This window comes from Procambarus clarkii, chromosome 39 (assembly GCF_040958095.1).
Source record: "Procambarus clarkii isolate CNS0578487 chromosome 39, FALCON_Pclarkii_2.0, whole genome shotgun sequence".
NCBI lineage: Eukaryota > Metazoa > Arthropoda > Malacostraca > Decapoda > Cambaridae > Procambarus > Procambarus clarkii.
Genome location: NC_091188.1, coordinates 10,157,308 through 10,183,769, shown reverse-complemented (window position 1 = coordinate 10,183,769; position 26,462 = coordinate 10,157,308). Strand labels below are relative to the sequence as shown.

At 46.6% G+C, this 26,462-nt stretch overlaps 1 protein-coding gene across 7 annotated transcripts in view; it reads left to right on the top strand.

Moving 5' to 3' along the window:
- Positions 1-26,462, top strand: part of Pka-R1 (protein kinase, cAMP-dependent, regulatory subunit type 1) — a 149,991-nt gene that overhangs the window by 59,357 nt on the left and 64,172 nt on the right. For 2 of the 7 annotated variants that reach the window (XR_011230942.1, XM_069338364.1), the window contains exon 1: positions 14,157-14,429. The exons of the other annotated variants lie outside the window; for them this stretch is intronic. Coding sequence is in view for 1 of the 2 variants with exons in the window: in XM_069338364.1 (XP_069194465.1) it covers positions 14,172-14,429 (258 nt within the window). In the remaining variant the exon portion in view is untranslated. Of the gene's footprint in view, positions 1-14,156; positions 14,430-26,462 lie in introns of those variants that run through there. 7 annotated transcript variants of the gene reach the window in all.

Sequence of the window (26,462 nt, the reverse complement as noted above, 5' to 3'; positions counted from 1 at the left end):
AACCCCACAATTCATTTAGTTAAGCAAGTTACAATCTTGATGAACTAGTTACAAAATTCAATATAAGTCGTCACATCAACAGTGGGTTCGAGATCGACCACAAGTACAGGTTCTCAAGAGTTTTGCTTTGTTTGGGTAAGGATTCCATGCCGGGGCGGCATACTTACACATGACACATGTGCGCTCGCTCGCGCGCGTGTGGGGGAGTGGAGCTCTTGTGCTTTTTTTTTCTGATGTGCTGCCTTTTGACACCATTGTTCTTTATTGAGGTGATCTGCTGCCTTGTCGCACATGCCAGGCCAAAAGCTGTGATGGGCAGGGGTTTTGGTGTAGTTTGTCTGTATGTCATACGCACGCAAGCAAAGCACGCACGCACGCAAGCAAAGCACGCACACGCACATATACATATACACATACAGTATTCATGATAGGGAAATGGGACAGGAGTCATTGCTGTAAACAACCGATGGCTGGAAAGGCGGGATCCAAGAGTCAATGCTCGACCCTGCAAGCACAAATAGGTGAGTACATACACACACACTCTGGGATTGGAAGAGGTGCATCTCCTGTTAATTCGAGGTTGAAATTCAAGTATAATCGAGCAACAGTGTTAATTTTAATGTTAAAATGGGTACGACCTTGAATCGGGGGTGCTCCTTCGACCACACATGACCTTGATTTTAGGGGGGGAGGAGGGCGCGCGGGTGGGGTGGGCAGGGGTGGGCGGCAGGGTTCCCCCCCCCCCCAGGTGGGCGGGGGTGGGCGGAAGGGTTCCCCCCCCCCCCAGGTGGGCGGGGGTGGGCGGCAGGGTTCCCCCCCCCCCAGGTGGGCGGGGGTGGGGGGGGGGGGATGAGTTAGGGCGGGCAGCAGCCTATTACCACGATCTGACAATCGTTAAATTTGAAAGTGCTTTTTGCCTAACCGGAAGCTTACGAACCTTCTAAGGGGTCCGTTGATCATTAGCATATAAGAAGCGTCAGTATTTGGCGATTTGAATCTCAATTATACACTGGAATTTCGACGCTGTTGGCCTTTAGCGTTAAAAGTGCAGTGCATTAAGTGTGAGGACAGGTTGAGAGAGTGCGTGAAGGAGCAGGGGGAAGTTGGTAGTGTGGACGGGGAGGGAGAGTGGGCGGGGAGGGAGAGTGGGCGGGGAGGGAGAGTGGGCGGGAAGGGAGAATGGGCGGGAAAGGCGGGGTGGGGGGGGGTGGGGCGGGGCGGTTCACACCCCAGCCACCCTCAGTATCGAGCTGCCGGCGGGACCCGGAGTGACCCATAAATTCCTGGTGGGTGTACACAATATATTCCAGCACCGGTTGGTGACTGGTTGAGGACTAGGCCACTTGTACGCCACATGATTTGGGGTGTGTTGGCCTTACTGCTGTTACGGCGGGTCGCGGTGTTGGTGGCCCAGGTGTGTGTGGCTGCCAGCACCAGCCACCAGGTGTGTGTGTGGCTGCCAGCACCAGCCACCAGGTGTGTGTGTGTGGCTGGCGAACACCAGCCACCAGGTGTGTGTGTGTGGCTGCCAACACCAGCCACCAGGTGTGTGTGTGGCTGCCGACACCAGCCACCAGGTGTGTGTGGCTGCCAACACCAGCCACCAGGTGTGTGTGTGTGGCTGCCAACACCAGCCACCAGGTGTGTGTGTGTGGCTGCCAACACCAGCCACCAGGTGTGTGTGTGTGTGGCTGCCAACACCAGCCACCAGGTGTGTGTGTGTGTGTGTGGCTGCCAACACCAGCAACGTCAACCCTCCTAACTACCTTGTGCTGGCTCCCAGAATCAATGTACTCGCGGCCCGGTCTCGAGCCATGGCTTCTAGTTGCTGGTCTGGTCAATCAGGCTGTTAGACGCAGATGCTCGCTGCCTGACTATAAATCGCGACCCGGACGATCAAGTATCCTTTAGAGGTGCTTGTAAATAAGTCATACCCCCCTTAGGATTTACAGTGTGTGTGTTGAAACGTCTTGGGCCCTTGTTGATGATACAATTATCTCGGCTAATTGTGAATTTGCTTGCCAACAGAGCTATATTGCACTTGGTGTAAATAGTGTCATGTAGAGCAATGGTCTACGTCCCCTGCGCACAACCGAGTTCGATCTCCGGACGGGACAGCCAACTGTTGTGGGTTGGCACCCAAACGGAGTGTCATCATAGATTGGCCTAACAGGCTTCCTGTCTCCGACCATGGCACAAATGTATAGAACGTAACATGTTTAGCGCCCACTGTATTGGTGAACGAGACGCCAACAAGGCTGTATTTTTGTGTGCGTGTGCGTGTGCGTGTGCGTGTGCGTGTGCGTGTGCGTGTGCGTGTGCGTGTGCGTGTGTGTGTGTGTGTGTGTGTGTGTGTGTGTGTGTGTGTGTGTGTGTGTGTGTGTGTGTGTGTGTGTGTGTGTGTGTGTGTGTGTGTGTGTGTGTGTGTGCAGCCTGTGCAGGTGTGTGCCTGGGGGTTGTGTTGGGTCACGAGGCGGGAGCAAGCCAGGACCTGCACGTAGTTGATAGTGAAGCTCCCCAGTGGGTTAACCACTACCGAGACCTGCGGATTGATGACGGCTCTTGGAACAGTTCCCTCTGAAACCTAAGAAAAATGTCCCCCCTCGACGTCGTTACAATTCTTTCAACACGCCCAACCGAAACCATCCCGTCCCATCCCATGCTGGGTGGTGATAAAATGTTGATGTTTTAAATGTGGTGTGCAGGTGGTGTGTGTGTGTGTTGAGGTTATTGTAACACCATAATGTTCACGCGGGTGGTGTGTGTGTGAGGTTATTGTAACACCATAATGTTCACGCGGGTGGAAGCTCTACACCCTACCGTCTAACCACGGAAAGGAAGAGCAGCTTCGTAAGATCTTCGGAGCAGGTCTGCGGAATCGAACCCGCGTCCCGGGTCACAACACACGCTTTGGCCTTTGAACCTGGACCACGATATACTCAACAGTTACGCATCCTGCCGACCGCCCGAACCCACTAGGAATTTGGAGATACCGATTTGGTAAATGATAGTTGCGTTTGGCGGAGAACGCCAATTACGAACAAGAGAGTGTAGGCGGGTATCGTGTACAAATGGGATTGGGTAGCAGCTCGGTGCCTCCAAATTCCTAGTGGGTTCGGGGCCAGGGGCCAGATTCACGAAGTAGTTACGCAAGTACTTACGAACCTGTACATCTTTTCTCAATCTTTGGCGGCTTTGTTTACAATTATTAGACATTTAATGAGCTCCGAAGCACCGGGAGGCTGTTTATAACAATAACAACAGTTAACAAGGAAGTTTTCATGCTTGTAAACTGTTTAATAAATGTAACCAAAGTCGTCAAAGATTGAGGAAAGATGTACACGTTCTTAAGTACTTGGGTAAGTGCTTCGTGAATCTGGCCCCAGGTTGTGTAACTTTTAGCACGTCGACGTCCATAGGTTAGGGCGCTCGTCTCGGGGTGACCCAGGACGCGGCTTCGATCTCACGATTGTGCTCTAAATCTTTCCTCATAGATATATCACAGTATTGGTATTTCATTATGCATGTGAAGGGAACATAGCGCACAGGGTCATACATGCACGAGTCGCCTCAGGGCCAAGAGAGCCGTGTCCCTGGAGTGGTCATTGGGGGCTCCTGTCCCTTAATCATGTACGCGGCGCATGTCCTGGTGCAGTCGATTGCCGGACACCGTCACATATGGCAAGAAAAATATTTCTATACTTGTAGGAATAAACATTAATATCGCAAATGACAAGATCGATCAGTTTCCTATCTGGAAGAACTTCACTTGATTAATAGTCTTAAGGCTCAAGCCCCCTAGGGATGTCACCTCTCAGGCTGGAGGAACCGTTAAGATTAAAAATCAACGCCATACTAAAGTAGAAATCGAACGTATTACCTCAAGAACTGAAACATATATTGTGAAATTAATAGAGGTGGGATCCACACAAATTTTATGCAATAGTTATTATCATTGGCAAATATTATATTCCATTTAATATTACAAGCTACTTCAGACATACATTGTGATGGGTTATTTAAGGACTGCAGAGCACTTTTAGTCACTGGATAGGCCTTGATCAGACCTCAACGGAGGTTTATTACATTAACAATATAATCTATCCTTCACACCTTATAATTACAATGTCAGCTAGTTACAGTGAATGTTATTTCAAAAGCTGTGTATTTACAGTTAATCATTATACATTAATTGTAGGTCTTGTCGCTAATACATAATTGTTTGAGCAATGGAGATATTAGTCACAGGGACGCTGTTGTTTGTTGTTATTAGTCCTCACAATACACTACTTGCTTCTTAATCTCTGATGTTTATCTACTGGAAGCGAAATATGAATACACTGGAAGGATTTTAGGTATTTTATCCTTAATAATAAAATGGTTTGCCATTCCATACTACGTGAGTTTAGATTTATCTCTAAATGGCTCAATTTTACTATAATCCAAAATGTAGTGTTCGAGTGTGTGACCCTGTCTTTGTCCACATACTTCACATTTTACTTCATCTAGATCCCTATACAAGCCGAACTGTCAGAGATACTTGTAGCCAAGTCTTATGCGAGCTGTGACAACGTCTGTTTGCTTATTTGATTTCTTGTCCCCCACACATGTTTTACTTGCCACACATATGTTTTACTCGACACATTTCATTGTGATGAACAATGAACCTGCTAGTTTGCAGTTTGCACTGTTCTGTTTTCTTCAAATTCATCCAGGAGTTCTCGTCTAATGACACTTTGGGTAGCAGTGATCTGCGACTCTTAAGAGCCACACTGCAGCCTTAGAACAAGAGAGGGAGGGACGGTCACTAACATAAAGAGAACAGCTGTCTACATGCTAACCAATCGGAGACGAGTGATAAGTCTCTGTGGATGCCCTCATGTTGGAATGTGAGGAAATACACCAACGGACGTGTTGAGGTACACAATATTCAGTATTTTATCTCCATGGCTTTTGTACAAATCAATGCCCTTATGGAAGCCGATTAAAACAATTATATTATTATTATTGACTACCACAGACGTGGCCAAACATTTACAATGCTAACCAGAATATATACATTTTCTTCTGTCCTCCATGGACAGGGTTAAAGATCTGTTAAACATATAGTTGAGTGATTTATTGAACAGTCAACCACTGAAGGGGATTGTTTTTTTTTTTTAATGCAAATCTAACCTACATAAATACGCAGACTTACGTTTGTCCTCATAAGCAGTGTTCGAGGTATCTTTTAGTGTCATTAATGTGCGTTTACAAAGGTGAAATGCAATTATGACCAGCTTACACATATCCTTTATATACGTGTGCTTGTGTGTGTGTGTGGTATGTATGTGTATATATATATATATATATATATATATATATATATATATATATATATATATATATATATATATATATATATATATATATATATATATATATATATATATATATATATATATATATATATATATATGTCGTACCTAATAGCCAGAACGCACTTCTCAGCCTACTATGCAAGGCCCAATTTGCCTAATAAGCCAAGTTTTCATGAATTAATTGTTTTTCGACTACCTAACCTAACCTAACCTATAAAGATAGGTTAGGTTAGGTTAGGTAGGGTTGGTTAGGTTCGGTCATATATCTACGTTAATTTTAACTCCAATAAAAAAAAAATTGACCTCATACATAATGAAATGGGTAGGTTTATCATTTCATAAGAATTTTTTTTTAGAAAATATATTAATTCAGGAAAACTTGGCTTATTAGGCAAATCGGGCCTTGCATAGCAGGCCGAGTACGACGTTCTGGCTACTAGGTACAACATATATATATATATATATATATATATATATATATATATATATATATATATATATATATATATATAATATATTTTGGTAACACTTTCTTGTAAACATATGTTGTTGAATATGACCGAAAAAGTAAAATTAATAAATCTTAACACGAATTAATAATTCGTGTTAGAATTATTAATCTTACTTTTTCGGTCATATTCAACACACACACACACACATATATATATATATATATATATATATATATATATATATATATATATATATATATATATATATATATATATATGTAGTGTGTATATATATATATATAATACACACACACATTTATGTATTTCCTACTTTGACAGGGTAAGATATTGTTTATATTAGAATAATTAATATATACGCTGGTAGAAAGCTATTGCAGCCGACAACGTCAACGGAAAGACGGACGAAAGAGAGAATGTGCAATAGCTAGACTTCGCCTTCGATAAAAGTACCCACAAAGATTTTGGACTGGAAACGCCAGGTGAGGTGCCGGAGTTGGAGAAGCTGTGGCACGGGAGGTGAACATGGCCGCTGCCACTACCCGGAGAGACTGTGCCCAAGTAGGAGACATTGGAAGTATGTGCAGTGTACTAAATGTGTCACATTGGGTTGGGAGAGCAGTATTGGTCAAATACAGATGCAAGGCTGGCCCCCAGGCAGGCCTTGGCGACCCAGTTAAACTGTTTTTTTTTTTTGTAAAGTTCTTGATACCTGCTTGATGGGGTTCTGGGAGTTCTTATACTCCCCAAGATTTTGTTCTTGATTTTGCGCGCGGGAAAAGCCGTAATTCCTTGAGGGTTGATAAGTGTTTTGTGTGCCAGCCGCGTCTGGGCGCAGGTGGTGTTCGTACTGGAAGATGTAGTGCCATAATGACCATATGTTCATCCCCAGGATGAGCGATGCTGCTTAATATCGTTCCTATGGCGGTATGTTCACTCACAGGATGAGTGACCCATCCTTTTTGTAACTGTGTGGACCATAGGTAACCATCGTACCTGTATTGACGTAATGGGCAATTAGATTGTATTATTTGGTACTATTCACTTTATAAGAGTCCGGAGAAAATAAAGCTGAAAACCAAACTCACGTGGGTCAAATTGTGACCTTTGCACGTTGCTGTAGTCTTAGGCTTTTGTGCCTTCTTTTTGGTAATTACCTGTGCTCTAGTGTTCTTGACGGGATAGGTTACTGGAATTTCCTGCATTTTTTTTTTTTAAATTTTGCCCCGAGGGGCGAGTTTATTGGGCAGCGCCACTCATCTTGTGAGTGGACACACCGCCATAGCAGCATGCACAGCACTCCCCAATAGGAAGAAAACCCGCTGGGTTGTTCATCCTGTCACTTGTACCCAGACACAGCTGGGACTTGCTTAACTGTCTCAACTGAACAGCTCCTCAAACAAGAGGATTACCATCTATCAACCCTTAAAAGGTTACGTTGTCTTATTTCCTGCAGTCTCTCATTTGTCTTTGACCCGACTGGCTGACCCACTGCGTTAGTGAGTCACAGATTAAAACATTCAGATAGACGAGGTTGAGGGGTGTGGAGGTGGAGGGAGGGAGTGTGTGCGGGGGTTGAGGAGGGAGGGGGCTGGTTGGGACAGGGGCGGCAGGAGGGTGGTGAGGCGGGGCGGCGGCAGAGTGGCGGGCGATGGCAGCAGGTGGGTGGTGGTGGGGCGGCGGCAGAGTGGCGGGCGATGGCAGCAGGTGGGTGGTGGTGGGGTGGCAGGGCGTCAGGGTGGCTGGGCGGCAGGGCGCGGGCGGCGTCAGTATAGCCTAGTGCGCACCAGCATCCCCAGGGTGGCGGGGGAGACCTCTTCATCAATGAGCTGCTTGTATCAGGCTCTTGCCCTCCCTGCACCTATATATAAGTGCCACGTTAATATTGGCCATTCACTAGCTGCCCATTAAGAATTGTATACTTTCTCGTAGCTCGACTGCTAGAGTCGCTCGCTTGAGATACAAGTGTTTGAGACCCCAAGTGGGTGGTGGTAGTGTTCCAAGCCATGGCGGTATTGTTCTGCTTTCGTGTCTGAGCAGCCAGCTGGTATGGCTCAGTATGTACACCCTCCACACTGACGTCAGGGGCCACGGTACCTGGAGTATACACCTTCACACTGACGTCAGAGGCCACGGTATCTGCAGTATACACCTTCACACAAAGAATGTGAACGTTCTTGAGACAGACACAGCCCACCACCCCATACCTTTAGGTAAGACAGTCATGAGGTACATTTACTGATACCCATATTGAGTATAAACCTCAACTGCCTTAAGGGAATATCGACTCTCGTATAGTGAAGACGAAGAAGACTTCAGACGACATGGGATCATGGGAAAAGATACTTATTAAAAATAATTAAGGGGGTGCGTGCCTGCAACCCATCCTCCAGCGGACGTCGTCCCCCCCCCCCCCCCCCACGGCGTGTGGGTATTAATACGTATCATTTGCTGTAATAATAACCGTCATTGACTCAAATGTATATTAGTATTATGAGCTGTATGTTGAATTTTGTATATTGGACAGAGGTGTATTGGTAGACGCTGCCTGGTCTCTCCTTGTTCCTGGAACACCATCTTGGGGGGGGGGGTGTTCAGTGAGGAACTGGAGGTGTGTTCAGTGGGTCTCGTAAGGCTTCCGCTGTGGCCACAGTGTGGGTGGATGAGGGTGGGTGGGTGGGTGTAATTACCTAAGTGTAGTTACAGGATGAGAGCTACGCTCGTGGTGTCCCGTCTCCACAGCACTCATGTCATATAACGCTTTGAAATTACGGACGATTTTGGCCTCCACCACCTTCTCACCTAACTTGTTCCAACCGTCTACCACTCTGTTTACAAAAGTTAATTTTCTTATATTTCTCCTCCTATATTCTCCTCTCCTCATTTGTGTGTGTGTGTCAGATCCGTCTTTCATTTATAATCTTTATTGGAGCGTAATGCCTATACAATTAATTTGTCTTAAGTTTCTGGCGTCGAGATGAGACTGTTAAGGTTGAACAAAAGGTAACATAAATATATCTTAGGAATATGGCACCAACGACCTCGTTATGCGCGTCAAATTATTTATTAACGTCAGTGACGTCGGCAATTACGTTAATTTACTGTACTTGACGGGAGGCTCGTCGCAACATATTTATGGGGAATACGTATTTATGGCTCGAGGACACAGTTTGTGCTTTATACACTGGACGGGAACAGGCGCAGCTGTTCTGTAACTGTAGGCATTGTACACATGTGGGAGCCGGTCGGCCGAGCGGAGAGCACGCTCGACTTGTGATACTGTGGTCCTGGGTTCGATCCCAGGCGCCGGCGAGAAACAATGGGCAGAGTTTCTTTCACCCTATGCCCCTGTTACCTAGCAGTAAAATAGGTACCTGGGTGTTATTCAGCTGTCACGGGCTGCTTCCTAGGGGTCGGAGGACCGGGCCGCGGGGACACTAAAAAGCCCCGAAATAATCTCAAGATAACCTCAAGAAGATCCTGCGCTGCTTCATACAGGCCTGTAAGTATGAATACAGGGGGTCTGACAGCTGAGTGGACAGCGCTTGGGATTCGTAGTCCTAAGCTTCCGGGTTTGATCCCCCGATGGAGGCGGAAACAAATGGGCAGAGTTTCTCTCCCAGATGCCCCTGTTTACCTAGCAGTAAATAGGTACCTGGGAGTTAGACAGCTGTTACGTGCTGCTTCCTGGGGTGTGTGTAACAAAAAGGAGGGCAATTAATTCCAAAAATATTTTAAGGTCCCAAGACTTTTCAAAACACCTTCTCCTCTAAAGATAAGGGGCATAACTTGCAGACTTTATTCAGTGTTCTAAACACCCAAAGGGTACCTGATCAACCGCGCTGAAGAGTCATGTGTCAGACTGCGAGCAGTGGCGTTTAACAGCCTGGTTGACCAGACCACCCACCAGGAGGAGACCTGGCAAGAGACCGGGCCGCGAGAACATTGTTCCTTGAAACCACTCTCACACATCAAGGTGTTAAACACCCAAACCCACTCGAGTCGCAGGCGAGAACGACCCAAGTTGGGAACACCCCGGACAGGGCGGGCGGGCTGACTGGCCACCACCATTCCTGCACTGTTGACCCAGTTTGGGAGAGTGTAGAGTCGTGGCGGCTGTGTGGTGAGGGTGTGTACACTGAGGGTGTGTGTACACTGAGGGGTGTGTACACATGAGGGTGTGTGTACACTGAGGGTGTGTGTACACTTAAGGTGATCACAATAGTGTGACACATCTTAGGGTAAAGCCTAAGGTAAGAGTTGTGGGTTTGGGAGCTACTATTAACTCTCAGAAGACTTGTGCTCCTTTTCTCTCTCTCTCTCCAGTGTAAAAACAAACACGAAGGGGAAGGGTAAAGTGGACGTGAGAGGGAAGGAGGACGTGGAGAGGTGTGGTGGAAGGGAGGTGGTTGTGTGGTGTGGTAGAGGAAGGGGAGGTGGTGGATGGGGAGGTGAGCCAGCGGCGAGTGAGGTGTAAGTAACCACTATTGATCCTCACAGCTTGGATCGTGTAGGCTGTCTCATAACTGTAGGCTTTCTGTACATCATCATACTAAAATGATAATTACTCTCCATAATAATTCCCACTAATTGGATCGGGTTGGCGCGGCTTGGGGTACCCCTGAAGCCAGGGTACTGTGTGTGTGTGTGTGTGTGTGTGTGTGTGTGTGTGTGTGTGTGTGTGTGTGTGTGTGTGTGTGTGTGTGTGTGTGGTTGTGTGTGTGTGTTACAGCACTGTGTCGTGACGTACCCTTGTGCTGGTGAACCCCTTCTTTGTAAGGGCGCCTGACAGCTGGGTGGACAGCGCTTCAAATTCGTAGTCCTGAGGTTCCGGGCTCGATCCCCGGTGGAGGCGGAGACAAATGGGCAAACGGTTTCTTTCACCCTGATGCCTCTGTTATTTAGCAGTAAATAGGTACCTGGGAGTTAGACAGCTGCTACGGGCTGCTTCCTGGGGTATATGTAACAAAAAGGAGGCCTGGTCGAGGACCGGGCCGCGAGGACGCTAAGTCCCGAAATCATCTCAAGATAAGTTACGTGTCTACAGGGTACGTACACACGAGTATTTCCTTACGACCTACGGCTCCTTTATGTCGTGCTTTCTCTCAGTCCTTGTTCATCTTATCTATTCCCTCTCAGTATCTGTGTGTATGGTGGGGTGGGGGGGGGGGGGGAGGACCATCTGCAACAATGCGGACATCCAAAATGAAGAGTATAATTCATGCCATCTCCACCCAAAAATCATTCATATGTATGTCTAACCTACGCCTGAAACAATCCAGGGATCCGCGTCTGTTGTGGTACCCGATAATTTAAGTTCTATAAATCAATAGCCCTCTTTCCAGCCCATTATTTACCCAGCCCCTTCCTAAATTTTAACTCTTCCAAATTGTATCTATTATTTCGTGTTCTATTTTGTGTTTACAGTATATATTTAGCTCCCTATTATTACCCCTTTCTTATACCCTCTCATCCCTATGTGTTGTTCAACCTTCACAACGGAGGTTTCCGATTCTTGATATTAACCTTGCTTTAAAACCAGTATTTACCCAGGTTTTTCACTACTTTCCAAGTTGGCGCTTTACAAGAAAATAAATTATTATTAACAACATCTTTATTGACAAAATTAATTAAAATTTTGCCTAATCTGAGGATTTTGATAGTGTTATTAAAGTGAGGATAATGGTGGTATTCACTGTCACGCAGGACAGAGGGTCATACATAAGACAATAGGTCTAAACTGTAGGCTGAAACACATATATATCAAATCAAGGCGACTCCAGCAGGGAGAGAGTACATGTAGGAGTAGAGTGACTATAGGAGTGCCAGTATCACTCCAAATTAAAATGCGGTATATTGTTCTTTTTCAAAGTAGCACATGAGCCTAAATGTTGACTTTGACTATATGTTTCTAGAATTGGCCTCGATGCTTGGGTTCGCAAGTTTCTGATTTAGCAAAACAGTTGCATTTATTACGGAGTGGCAAACACGAGACAATATGCTGGGCGATGAAAACGTAATAGGTGAGGTCCTGGCCACTCATTGCTAACCAAAAGGTTGGAAAGTGACGCTTGAAGTGTGTTACAGAAGTGGCTCCTACGCGTGTAGAGTTGGGCCGGCTCCTCTTCATGGATTTCTCTGGCTGTGATTGTTTCAAGCGCGGGTTGGACAAGTATATGAGTGGGATTGGGTGGTTATAGATAGGAGCTGCCTCGTATGGGCCAATAGGCCTTCTGCAGTTACCTTTGTTCTTATGTTCTTATGACGCTATTGGGATGATTGATGAAGATTAAGCCACCCAAAAGGTGGCACGGGCATGAATAGCCCGTAAGTGGTGGCCCTTTTGAGCCATTACCAGTATCAATAGATGATACTGGAGATGTGTGGAGGTGCGACTGCACCCTGCGTGACGGGAGATGTCTCCCGTCCGCTAGTGGGTATGAACATGTGTAATTATTAGTGAATAAACGGTCTGACGCAGCCACACGTGATGGCTTAACTCTGCGCGTTACTAAGCCTTCTGGGAAGTGTTCTTGCTGCGTGCCGGAAGCTGCGGTCGCTGGTAATTTATGGCAGTAGTAAATCAATATTGGTATTGTATGTATTAAGTTATTTGAATATAATTGCAATGAAGAATGTGTGTCTTAAGTGCCTGGTGTTGGTAATTGTTAGTTGTTGATTCGTGGGCCGTCTGTCAGTTCGGTATTAGCATCTATGTCCCCGCGACCCGGTCTCTTGACCAGTTCTGGTTAGTAGTCTGGACAACCAGGCTGTTAGACGCAGCTGCTGGCAGTGTGATGTATGAATTACAGCCTAGCTAATCAGATATTATTTTGAATGGTATCATGTTCTCTTTTTGAAGAGAGGTCGGCCAGTAATGTTTCTTACCTTTTCACGGCGTTGAAAAGTCTTGGGCCCTTAACGTTGATAGAATTCTCTCAGCGTACCTGTTGTGCACCTCTGCTTTTCAACGGGCTAGTTTGCACTTCCTGCCGTGCCTTCTGCATGGTTTCGTGTGCTGATTTGAAACCAGGTCCTCCAATACTTTTAAAATGTAAATTATTGTATACCGGGACTGGGCCGCGGGGACGCTAAGCCCCGAAATCATCATCTCAAGATATCTCTGGCCTGTGTTTGAAAGAATACAGGTATTAATTTTTTAAGCGGTCTTAATGATTTAATGTTTTGTTCAGTGGAACCCACTGAACAAAACGTGTAAATCAGGAGTGGGCAGTACAAGCACGCTCTCCAGGTCAACAATTTGTCCAGCTTTGAATGGTGGTGCTAGTGTGGGGCAATATTCCACCCCCTAGTAGAGAGCGCTAGTATATCTTGAAAAGTATCATCATCAAGAAGGCCTTGCTTATCTATATGCTTATATAGATATATGCTAATCTTAACATACTAAGAAGGTTAGGTGAGGTCGGTGTTTTCTATGAAGCTTTTCAAGGTAAACTAAAATATTCACAATTAGTATGTCACACATGCACTTATTAAATAAGCCAATATTGACAATAAGCAAGTGCGAGAACGGGCTTTTCCCCATAAGTGCAATTATGTACTATGTATGATAGTAGAGAAATGTACTTATTACACTTAGTATTAAGCCGTACTCTCAGTGCGGAGGATGAGTTGGTTCTGAACCCGTGTTGTCCAGGGTTATGTAGACCCTGCAACTCTACCTGTTTTGTGATCCGTCGAAGATTTGTGTTACCTGGTTGATGAGGCTCTGGGAGTTGTTCTACTCCCCAAGCCCGACCCGAGGGCAGACTTGACTTGTGAGAGTTTGGTCCACCAGGCTGTTGCTTGTGGTGATAGTCCAACCCGGCAATCATTTTTGGCATCTGCTTTACTTCCTTCTTTGTGAAGTGGCTGGATCTCCGGTGTTTTAAGTAGTCTGGGATATTATCAGGGCTCCTCTCCAAATGATGTTTCGGGTCTGGGTTGAAGTTCAGGAGTTATTTGTTTCAGCTTGATTGATTGATAAAGATTAAGCCACCCAAAAGGTGGCCCGGGCATGAATAGCCCGTAAGTGGTGGCCCTTTTGAGCCATTACCAGTATCATGAGCTGATACTGGAGATCTGTGGAGGTGCGACTGCACCCTGCGTGACGGGAGATGTCTCCCGTGTTATTTGTTTCAGCTTGTCCTTGTCTTGTCTAAGTTGAGCACGGGCTGGCGGGCGTACTTGCGTGTGTGCATGTACTCGTCTAGATGTACTCGCAAGGCGCAATTTCGGGCGATAAGTCCTATCTTTCAAATTAATTTAGGTTATTGAAAACACTTCCTCGGGTTATTTCTATATATATTTTTACATTTAAAACTGTGCGTGCTGCTTGTGCATGCGTGTGTGGCGGCCGCGGGCGTTTGGTGATTACTGGGGCTGTCAGCAAGTGAATGATGCCATCCTTTCTGGCGTGCCATCCTGCCCAGCATCCTCTCCGTCCACGCCTGACCTCCGGTACGGCTGCTGCTCTGGTCAGCGGCAGTATATGGACATTTATGGTGAAAAACTCATTATACTCATAGTAATGTTGTTGTTTCTGTCTCTGCAGGTACGTGAATGTGGATGTTCTTCCTGGGAGCGGGCAGTGTTGCACGTAAGTATAACCTTTTAAATTGTGGTGTGGACTTACCTACTTGTGCTTGCGGGGGGTTGAGCTCTGGCTCTTTGGTCCCGCCTTTTGTGTGTTGCTAGCGACGTGTAGGAGGCACGGTTCTGGGACATGTGGGAGAGGAGGAGGGGGAGGGGGAGGAGGAGGAGGGGGAGGAGGAGGGGGAGGGAGGAGGAGGGGGAGGAGGAGGAGGGGGAGGGGGAGGAGGGGGAGGGGGAGGAGGAGGAGGGGGAGGAGGAGGAGGGGGAGGAGGGGGAGGAGGAGGAGGAGGAGGGGGAGGGGGAGGGGGAGGGGGAGGAGGGGGAGGGGGAGGAGGGGGAGGGGGAGGAGGAGGAGGGGGAGGAGGAGGAGGAGGAGGGGGAGGAGGGGGGGGGTGCAGAGTTCAGTAAATGTCCATTTTCATAACCCGTGACAGGTAGTGTGTGGTGTAGTGGTAGAGGTGCGGGTTACCTGTCACCCCCGACACAGGGAGGAGGAGGGCGTGGCATTATGGTCACCACAACCAGGTGGTCTTGTTCCCAGGATACAAGTGTGTAATTACCTAAGTGTAGCTACAGGATGAGAGCTGCGCTCGTGGTGTCCCGTCTTCCCAACACTCTTGGTCATATAACGCTTTGAAACTACTGACGGTCTTGCCTCCACCACCTTCTCACCTAACGTACGTACGTGTGTGTGTGTGTGTGTGTGTGTGTGTGTGTGTGTGTGTGTGTGTGTGTGTGTGTGTGTGTGTGTGTGTGTGTGTGTGTGTTAGGGGGGGGAGGGGTTCAGACGAAATATTGCCCCCTTTGTTAAGCCGTTCCCCGTGGATGGCTAAACATTCCATTTTTAGCTTATAAGTATATGTACGTGAAGTTCTTATCTGTGAAAGGTCTCATCACAGTCCATTATTTATGCTCCGTGCGCGATGGTTGTGTTGTTAGCGAGGTGTGTGTTGGGGGGGGGGGGTTCCCTGGGGTGGGCCTGGTAGTGTGATACACGCTAATATGTTACACGTGGAAACCTTCCCGTTCTTACTTAATGTCTTCCCTTCCTACGTCTTTCCCTCCCCCCCCACTCCCCTCCCCTCCCCGGTCGAGGACCGGGCCGCGGAGACTCTTAAGCCCCGAAATCCTGGCAAGGTTGACGGCAAGGTAGGTAAGGTGGTCATCATTCCCGTAATATTTCTTATACTTGTTGGTGGGATATTGAGGAGCCGTGGACCTGTGCTCACCTAGTTGTGTTTGTAGGGGTTGAGTTCTGGCTCTTTGGCCCCGCCTCTCAACTGTCAGTTAACTGATTAACAGATTCCTGAGCCTATTGGGCTCTATCATAACTACATTTGAAACTGTGTCAGCCTCCACCACATCACTGCCTAATGCATTCCACCTGTTAACTACTCTGATACTGAAAAAAGTTCCTTCTAACGTCCCTGTGGCTCATGTGGGTACTCAGTTTCCACCTGTGTCCCCTGTTCGTGTACCACCCGTGTTAATTAAACTGTTTATCCTTTTCAACCCTGTCAATTCCTCTGAGAATTTTGTAGGTAGTGATCATGGTTTCCCCTTACTTTCTGTCTTCCAGTGTCGTGAGGTCGTGAGATGCATTTCCCGCAGCCTTTCCTCGTAACTCATGCCTCTTAGTTCTGGAACTAGTCTAGTGGCATACCTCTGAACGTTTTCCGGCTTCGTCTTGTGCTTGACAAGGTACGGGCTCCATGCTGGGGCCGCATACTCCAGGATTGATCTTACATATGTGGTGTACAAGGTTCTGAATGATTCCTTACACAGGTTCCTGAAGGCAGTTCTGATGTTAGCCAGCCTCGCATACGCCGCAGATGTTATTCTTTTTATGTGGGCTTCAGGAGACAGGTTTGGTGTGATATCAACTCCTAGATCTTTCTCTCTGTCCGTTTCATGAAGGACTTCATCTCCCATTCTGTATCCTGTGTCTGGACATCCTGTTTCCACCGCCTTAGCTTCATTACCTTACATTTACTCGTTGAACTTTAGTAGTCCATTTGTTGGATCATTCATTCACTTTGTCTAGGTCATCTTGTAGCCTCCTACTATCTTCCTCTGTCTTAATCCTCCTCATAATTTTTGCATCATCAGCAAACAATGAGAGGAACGATTCTATGCCCTCATGGAGATCATTTACATATATCAGAAACAGTATAGGTCCAAGGACTGAACCCTGCGGGACTCCCACTGGTGACGTCTCGCCAATCTGAGGCCTCACCCCTCACACTGACTCGTTGTCTTCTGTTGCTTAGGTACTCCCTTATCCAAAGGAGTACTTTCCCTTTCACTCCTGCCTGTATCTCCAGCTTGTGCACTGACCTGTGATGTTCATATAGTGTTCTCTTGATTGTTCCCACGGCACTAATGTTCTTCATCGGCACCTCTGGTCTACATTTCATGCCAAATTGTTCGCTCCAGTATGTTGTTATTTTACTTTGTAAATTTGGAGTAAATTTGGGTAAATTTGGGACATGGCCCTTACCTTGCGATGATTTCGGGGCTTAGCGTCCCCGCGGCCCGGTCCTCGACAAGACCTCCTCCTTGCTGGACTGGTCAACTAGGCTGTTGGACGCAGCTGCTCGTAGCCTGACATATGAGATACAGCCTGGTTGATCAGGTATCCTTCGGAGGTGTTTGTCAAGTTCTCTCATAAACACTGCGATGGGTCGGCCAGTTACGCCCCTTATGTGTAGTGGAAGCGTGTTGAACAGTCTCGGGCCTCTGATGTTGATAGTTCTCTCTCGGAGTACCTATTAGGCCTGGGTGCAGTGGGCGTGTCGTGGTGAAGGTCTGGGTGTAGTGGGCGTGTCGTGGTGAAGGTCTGGGTGTAGTGGGCGTGTCGTGGTGAAGGTCTGGGTGTAGTGGGCGTGTCGTGGTGAAGACCTGGGTGTAGTGGGCGTGTCGTGGTGAAGACCTGGGTGTAGTGGGCGTGTCGTGGTGAAGACCTGGGTGTAGTGGGCGTGTCGTGGTGAAGACCTGGGTGTAGTGGGCGTGTCGTGGTGAAGGCCTGGGAGGTGTTTGCCCACTCCGCTACAAACAGCCCCGACATCCATCTCATAACGTCATACGCTCATCTTGTTTAACTAATTGGTTATTGGACTCCAAGGGCCCCAAGCGTGCCACATATACCGCGGGGTTTAATAAGTCTGGTTATTTGTCTGGTGAAATTTTGGGTGATAAAAAATGGAATATAGTGCGAGTTATGACAGCTGGCGGGCTGTCCGCCTTGCTGATATATGACGGGTGTTTGCCTAAGGCTGCTTGTGCTCTCTTGGTGGTCATGGATAGAACAGGGATCACAATTTATATAATCTTGAATTTGAGTGTTCTGTCTGCATTCATATGTCGGCTTGGGTTGATGTTCAAGTTTATAGGCTCTGGATTTCTTTGCAATCCAGTATTCCTTCCAGTATAAAAGATACTGGAAGTGACCTGGCTTTCCAGTATCTTAGTGTATATATCATTTAATATCTCTCGTCTACTTTCCAGAGAGTACATTTGAGGGCTTTGAGATGGTCCCAATAATTTGGATGTTTTATCGTGTCTACGCTTCCCGTATATGCACCTTGAATTTCCTCTACAGTATTTCAGAAATATCTCCTGGTCTGAAAGGGGAAGCGAGTACTGAGCAGTACTCAAGACGGGACAGCACCAATGATCTAATTAAATGGTTTTAGCGTTGCTGTGGGATCTCTGGATTTGAATGTTCGCGTAATCCATCCTATCAGTTTCCTGGCTGTCCATATATTTGCTCGGTGATGTTCACTAAACATCAGGTCGTTGGACATCAGAATTCCCAGATCTTGTTGTGTCCGTTCTATGTGTAAGTCTGACTGTCTTGTACCCTGTATTTCGTTAAAGTTCCTCTTTTCCACCTTACCCAAGTACCTGGAACTTGGCACTGTTAAACACCATGTTATTTTCTGTTGCCTAATCGAAGAATTTATTAATATCAGGTTGTTGATTTTCAATGTCCTCTACTGAGGAGATTTTCATGTTGATTTTTGTATATGCAAAGGATGACATGAGGCTGTGACTAGTGTTTTTTTACTATTTCTGATATGAGTATCAGAAAGAGCAGTGGTGCCAGGTCTGAGCCCAAGGGTCCAGAGCTTTTCACTGCACTTGATCCTATTTAATTGACTATTACTCTTTGCATTCTCAGCACATCTGTGCCAGGTGAGTACGACGGGCTCACCATAGCCCGTGCTGCGTGGAACTTTGGAACAGAGTAGCTGAATGTTAAACATCGACGACTTGGCATTCTGTGACAGTTCCCACTTTTACCCGTTATTGATCTCACGTTACGGACTATCCACTCCATGGTCACACGTGGCGAATACATTTGTTATTGATCTCACGTTACGGACTATCCACTCCATGGTCACACGTGGCGAATACATTTGTTATTGATCTCACGTTACGGACTATCCACTCCATGGTCACACGTGGCGAATACATTTGCAAAGTCTGTCAGGAAATACAGAATAGAGCAGGTAAAAAGTAGAAAACTCCGAGGTGTGTTATGCTCGACCACCTCCCCTCTTGTTGGGAGAATTTATCTCCAGCATTTAATCTCATATAATATTCAAATAAATAAATAATTTAAAATAATCTTAGAGAAGTGGACTGTAAAACTTCTAAATATTATGGAGCCTCCCTTACACATCTTTTGAGGGGTAAAATCAATAATATGGATACTACTAACAACATAGATATAAAAATGGGTTCATAAATAAATCTGCAATAAATTGTAAACATGGGGTTAGTACGCTAACTACAGAAGTTATTAATAAACAGGAAGCTTAGCTGTCTAATAGTGAACGTGGAAACGTCAGACAGCTCTCTGTAACCCGGCTAATCCTGTCAATGCCTGTTGTCTCTGGAGACGCGTGATTCACCGGAGCGGGGTACGCTTCTCTCGTAGGTAGCTCCACGCTGCAAAATGAATCTTTTGTTATTTATATCTATTTGACGGTATTACGTCTCATATTAATAAGAATTAGATGGTACTGGTTGATACCTGGTTGATGGGGTTCTGGGAGTTGTTCTACTCCCCAAGCCCGGCCCGAGGCCAGGCTTGACTTGTGAGAGTTTGGTCCACCAGGCTGTTGCTTGGAGCGGCCCGCAGGCCCACATACCCACCACAGCCCGGTTGGTCCGGCACTCCTTGGAGGAAACAATCTAGTTTCCTCACACACAGAGATCACACTAACGTGATGCATCAAATGAACAAATCCACAAGGGCCGTGACGAGGATTCGAAATCCTCGTCACGGCCCTTGTGGATTTGTTCATTTAATCTAGTTTCCTCTTGAAGATGTCCACGGTTGTTCCGGCAATATTTCTTATACTCGCTGCGAGGACGTTGAACAACCGCGGACCTCTGATGTTTATACTTCCACGTAACTACGCTGCTGGTTAGTAGTATTAGTAAATTAGATTTTTTAGTACAATAAATTTATATTATTGCACTTGATTAGTATTTGGGTGTTGGAAATTTCCAACACCCCTCTCTTCGTCCCCCTCTACTCCCCCCCTTTCCCCTTCACCCCCTCCCTCCTCTCACACCAAGTACATGAAATATTTCCGGACCAGGGTCCAGGTTCACGAAACAGTTACGCAAGCACTTACGAACGTGTACATCTTTCCTCAATCTTTGACGGCTTTGGTTACATTTATTAAACAGTTTACAAGCATGAAAGCTTCCCAATCAACTGTTGTTATTGTTATAAACAGCCTCCCTGGTGCTTCGGAGCTCATTAACTGTTTAATAATTGTAAACAAAGCCGCCAAAGATTGAGGAAAGATGTACACGCTCGTAAGTGCTTGCGTAACTGCTTTCGTGAATCTGGCCCCAGACCTGGAGGTTGAGTAGTGGATACGTTAGACCTGCGGGCCGCTCCAAGCAACAACCTCAGAGATACAGTTAACAATAAACATACCTGACCCCCCCCCCATGCCGGGGTTGGGGAGTAAACTCACAAGTAAACTATGGGTAAACCGTGCCGTGCTATGACGTGGATCCCGGTTATTAACCAAAGTGAAGAAGATCTTAAGCTTAGGCTGGATGAGCCGGGTGGAGAGTGCGGGCGGCCAGGTCACCCTGGTGCCAGCCCCTAGGCACGGACGGGTCAAGCTCCTGCACAACAGGCTCATGATGTGACCTCTGGTGACCCCCCCCTCCCCCGTCCCCATGGGAACGAGTACCTGTTTCACCGCCACCCTGTGATGGATATATGGGTTTGCTGGCCGGTGAAGCAACAGCCTTGTGGAGCAAGGTCTCAACAAGTCGAGCCTGACCGAGGGCTGGGCTTGGGGAGTATAGAACAACTCCCAGAACCCCATCCAGGGATTAATGTGTGTCACCTCCCCCTTCCCGGGTTGACTGCCTGTGATCCTTTCCTCGGGGATTACTATCCCTCAATTCCACCCTCTCCCCCCCCCCTTCCTAATCTCCTAGGGAGGGAGGGGGGGGGGGGTTGAGTGCCGGTCACCAGGGCCCCCCCGGGTGTTATGACCTATCTCGCTGTCTCCCCCAGGGTAACGTTACGTGCCGCAAGCGTTGAATACCTTGTGGCACTGGTGCACAATAAGGTCACAATACCTTGTGGCACTGGTGCACAATAAGGCCACAATACCTTGTGGCACTGGTGCACAATAAGGCCACAATACCTTGTGGCACTGGTGCACAATAAGGCCATAATACCTTGTGGCACTGGTGCACAATAAGGCCACAATACCTTGTGGCACTGGTGCACAATAAGGCCACAATACCTTGTGGCACTGGTGCACAATAAGGCCACAATACCTTGTGGCACTGGTGCACAATAAGGCCACAATACCTTGTGGCACTGGTGCACAATAAGGCCACAATACCTTGTGGCACAATAACAATGGGTACCTGCCACATCCTGATTGTAATATCAACCATCCCCAACCCATATGATGAGTATCCCTATTCTGGACGAGTATCCCCATCCCAAGTGCCTACAGCCCCGTTAAGTGCCGTATTTTGGTACAATATTTTGAATTGTTGACGCCATATTGTATTATACGGAATCGTATAGGTAATACCCTACTGTATATATGTGAGTAAAATGGTAGTGTAGCGAGAGAGGCGGTACAGGTTCACCAGCGCCGCCCTGCCACGACTCCTCCCAGTATTGGACTCTAAATGTACTCGTGAATTTCATGACGTAACGCGGTAAATGTACATGCGCGCGTGGCTGTAGTATTTGCGTAATATCTCTGTGATTTTTGACTGGGATGACTGCCACCTGGCGCAGCTGTACTTATTTTTGTTCTGGGAGGCTGGCGTGGGCCGCGGCCTGCGACCGGGGAGTCGAGGGGAGAGAGAGAGACATTTTTGGCGATGCGGATGTAAGGTGGCGGCGCCGCCGGGTGTTTGGCTGCCTCAGAGAACATTCCCGGCGTGCTTTCCTCCCACCTCACGGTAAAGTATTTCTGAGCACTAGTTATGTCAAGGTATAGGTTGGTGGTGGGCAGGCGCAGGGGGGCGTGCCTTGACGGTGGCCACTGGTGCCCACGGGCCTGGGACGGTGGCCACTGGTGCCCGCGGGCCTGGGACGGTGGCCACTGGTGCCCGCGGGCCTGGGACGGTGGCCACTGGTGCCCGCGGGCCTGGGACGGTGGCCACGGGCCTGGGACGGTGGCCACTGGTGCCCGCGGGCCTGGGACGGTGGCCACTGGTGCCCGCGGGCCTGGCATCTCTGCTGCTGCTGTGTTTTGGCATGATGGATGGTAGACAAGTGAGGGTTTAGGGGTACCGTCTGTCACCGTTTGTTCTTTCCTGTCTACGGGGAACGAGACCCAACTCTTGGGCCCCGCCTCCCAGCCATTACGGTTCTATACACTTCCCGACGATCCAATGCTGTCATACTTCTTCTTGAAGGTCTGACTTCAGTACTTTTGCCAGCCATCTGTGCACCAGTTGATTGACAGTTAAGAGGCGGGACCAAAGAGCCAGAGCACAACTAGGTGTGTACACACACACGCACCTTGCCATGCCACCTTCCAAACTCAAAAGACACTTGCACTCAAAACACCCGGATTTAGCTAGGAAATCTTAGTGGTTCGCTGTACCACGGGATTTAAAATTATGAATTTAGTGCTCCATGAGGTCCGAAAGGTTGGCGAACGCTGCCCTAAAACAACAGCAGGTTGAAGGATACAATCCTCTCAGTTCTATTTGATTAATCAACATTTGCATCTTGCTTCGTCAACATCCACGCAGCTTCTGTTATGTAGTCCGGCCCCTCATAATGTTCCACGGCTCCCACAACCATTGTCGAAGGGAAGCACGTCAGACACTGGTGTTTAGGGCCTTTATGGTTTTGGTGTCTAGGGCGTGCCACAGTCTACAGGCACACTGTGGGTGGCGGGAGTGGCTGTACCGTGACACACCCATAATTAATGTAATGGGTGCAGCATGAGGGAAGTGTGTGTGTGGGGGGGAATGATAGCATGATAGGCTGGGCCTCGCTCACCCTCGACACACCCGTCACTCCCTGGGTGTGATGGGGGGGGGGGAGCAAGCCCCCCATCACTCTAGAGACACTAGTGCTCTCTAGAGTGGAATACTGCTGCACAATGAAAACCCATTTCAAGGCTGGATAAATTGCTGACCTGGAGAGCGTGCAGATATCCTTTACTGGTAGAATCCACTCAGTAAAACATCTAAACTACTGGGACCGACTGAAATGCCTAAATCTGTATTCTCTTGAGCGCAGGCGGGAGAGATACACAGCCACGAGGCCTACACAGTGTAGAGGACGTCCCGCAGTAACAGTATACTCCCTCAGTGATAATATACTGGCAATATATACGGTAATACGGGAAAGTGGAGCTAGGAACTAGTAATAGAGTAAGTGAATAACATTGCAAGCCGGAAGAAAGCAGAAATTCCCTTAGGATATTACAGGCACATAATCAGTGTATAAATCAAGTAACTGGCAACCAGTGACATCCTGGTTGGCCATCCTGCCCCCGACCTGGGACATCCTGGTTGCCCATCCTGCCCCCGACCTGGGACAAACAACGGTCAACTGGACGGTCCCAAGACGACCATATTTTCTCCACAAGGCGATAAGTACCCCCTCATAAACTTGAACAAATAAACATATGTAATATTATAAATATACTGGATACATATTATATATACATACATATAATACTTAAATATATGCATATATTATTATAACATCACAAACCCAACATGGAGGTGTGTGGAGGCTGCCTTAAGTCACTTCGGAAGAGTGTTGTAGGCATCGTATGTAACATTTGTAACATAAGGTTTCACCTGAGTTGTACAGGATTACCTACACAATATGCAAACCGGGAAGGTAACTACTGGATCTGTCAAAGAGACAGACAGTTGTGGGAAAACATCACCAAACTAATGAATAACATTCCTGAAGTACACAGGCTACAATTCACACAAAAACTACCAGAAATATATGCAGAGTATATAAAGACAGCAACGAACTCTGAACACAACCCAGGGACTGAGAAGTTAGAGAGTCAAAGTAGCAATGTAGAAGGGTATAGTGTCGAGGTACACAAAAATGAAGGCAATATTGTAGAGCACACTGGTGATATGAATAAGGAGAGAAAAAATGAGACGAATGAGAACACAAATGAGAAAGACGAAAGCAACAAGGAGAAAGATAAGGGCAATACCGAGAATGAATGCAGAAACGAGAAAGTTGGAACAAAAAACACAGAGGTAGCCAAGTCGTGCACGGGTACAAACAAGAATAATACAATCACAAATGAAAATATTTGCTGGTATTATGCAAAAGGACAGTGTAGATATGGGCCCAGAGGCACGGAATGCTCATTCATGCACCCACGGAAATGCCGAAACTGGTTAGGGAAAGGCAGATGTCGTTTTGATACAGAGTGTAGATATTTTCACCCTAAGCTATGCACACTCTCAGTCAATGAGAGGAAATGCTACGATCTTCACTGCCCCGATTTCCACGTCAGAGGTACACAGCGCCATATAAGAGAAGAAGTCCAACATAATAGCCCTGAAAATTTTTTAGAGGCAGGTACAAACAGAGGGAGAAACAGACAGGCAGAAACGTGGCAGGAGTACGGATGGAGAGGGGGAAATGCCCAAGACTGGACTACAGTTCGTCATCAAGCCCACACATACTACACCCCCCAACTACACAGAGACTACCACACTCCCCAGTATCACTTCCAAAACTGGACAAACCATTGCCACAACAACACACCCTGGGTCAGGGTAGAGAGGAGGGAGAACTACCAAAACCTTCCAGAAGTGACACACAATATGGACAATCATTCATATTTGCAAACATTCAAGGTTTAAAGCCAAAGTCAAGAAATAAAGTTAAGTTCATAAATGGCCTTCTATTAGAGTCAAACTCAATATTTGGGGCATTCACGGAAACTCATACAAAAGATTACATGGATGGTGAAATCTGGATTCCAAATTATAATCTATATAGATGTGATAGAAAAACTAGGTCAAATGGAGGAGTAGGTCTGTATATTAAAGAAGACCTGGTATGCACAGAACTATTAAATTCAACTAATGAGGTGGTAGAGGTACTTGGAATGAAGGTAGAGAAACTAAACCTAATTATTATTCTAATATATAAACCGCCAGATACAACGATTGAGGAATTCACAGAACAGATGCACAAAATAGAGAACATACTTGACAACCTAGCAAACCCAGCTCCAGATATTATCTTTCTTGGAGATTTCAATTTACCGAGTCTAAGATGGAGAACGGCAAACACAAATATCATAGCAGGGAATGACCCGGGAAATAACCAACCACAGGTTAGAGAACTTTTGAGATTCTCTGACAAATTCTCGCTCAATCAACAGATTACAGAACCAACTAGGAACGAAAACACACTAGACTTGTTATTCACAAACAATGATGAACTAATCAGGGATATCACAATCTCAGATACTTCATACTCAGACCATAAGCTCATTGAAGTGCGAACTAGCATAAATAACGGTAGTAGGTCTAAGAGACCCAACAAGCGAGAAGGAATATTCAATCAATTCAATTTCAACAATAAGAGGATTGACTGGGAAAAAAATAAATGTAGACCTTGCAACCATTCAATGGGAGACGGTCTTAAGCGACAAAACTCCCACACAGGGAATAGCTCAACTGACAGCTGAAGCTTACAAGGTCTGCTTGAAGCACGTACCTGTGAGGAGGGGCAGAAAGAGGACCACTCTAGAAAGAGAACGGAGACGACTGTACAGGAGAAGGAAAAAAATAACGGAAATGCTTCGGCAGACACAACTATCACAAGCAAGGAAAACAAGCCTAAGCAGGGAGATTGAGGAAATAGAACAAACGTTGAAGCGATCATATGAGTCTGAGGAAATGGAATTGGAACAGAAAGCTATACAAGAGATAAGGAAAAATCCGAAATATTTTTTCACATACGCAAAATCAAAATCCAAAACCTCGACCAGTATTGGACCGTTAATTACAAATGAAGGTACGTACACAGAGGACAACAAAGAGATTAGTGAAATTCTAAGAAGCCAGTATGAGGCTATGTTTAGCACACCAATAAACAACATGAAAGTTGATGACCCAGACAGCTTCTTTATGAATGACATTCAAGCTGCAGATAATATAACGGATATTACCACAAACTCGGAAGACTTTGAAAGAGAAATTGATAATATGCCTATGCACTCAGCTCCTGGGCCTGACTCATGGAATTCAATATTCATAAAGAAATGTAAAGTACCAGTAGCGAGAGCACTCAGCGTAATATAGAGAAAGAGCCTGGATACAGGGGAGATACCAGCAGCACTTAAATCTGCAGATATAGCTCCGTTGCACAAGGGGGGGAGTAAAGCCTTGGCAAAAAATTATAGGCCAGTTGCACTAACATCACACATAATAAAAGTGTTTGAAAGAGTGATTAGGAATCAAATTTCTAGTTTTATGGAAAACAATGAATTGCACAATCCAGGACAAC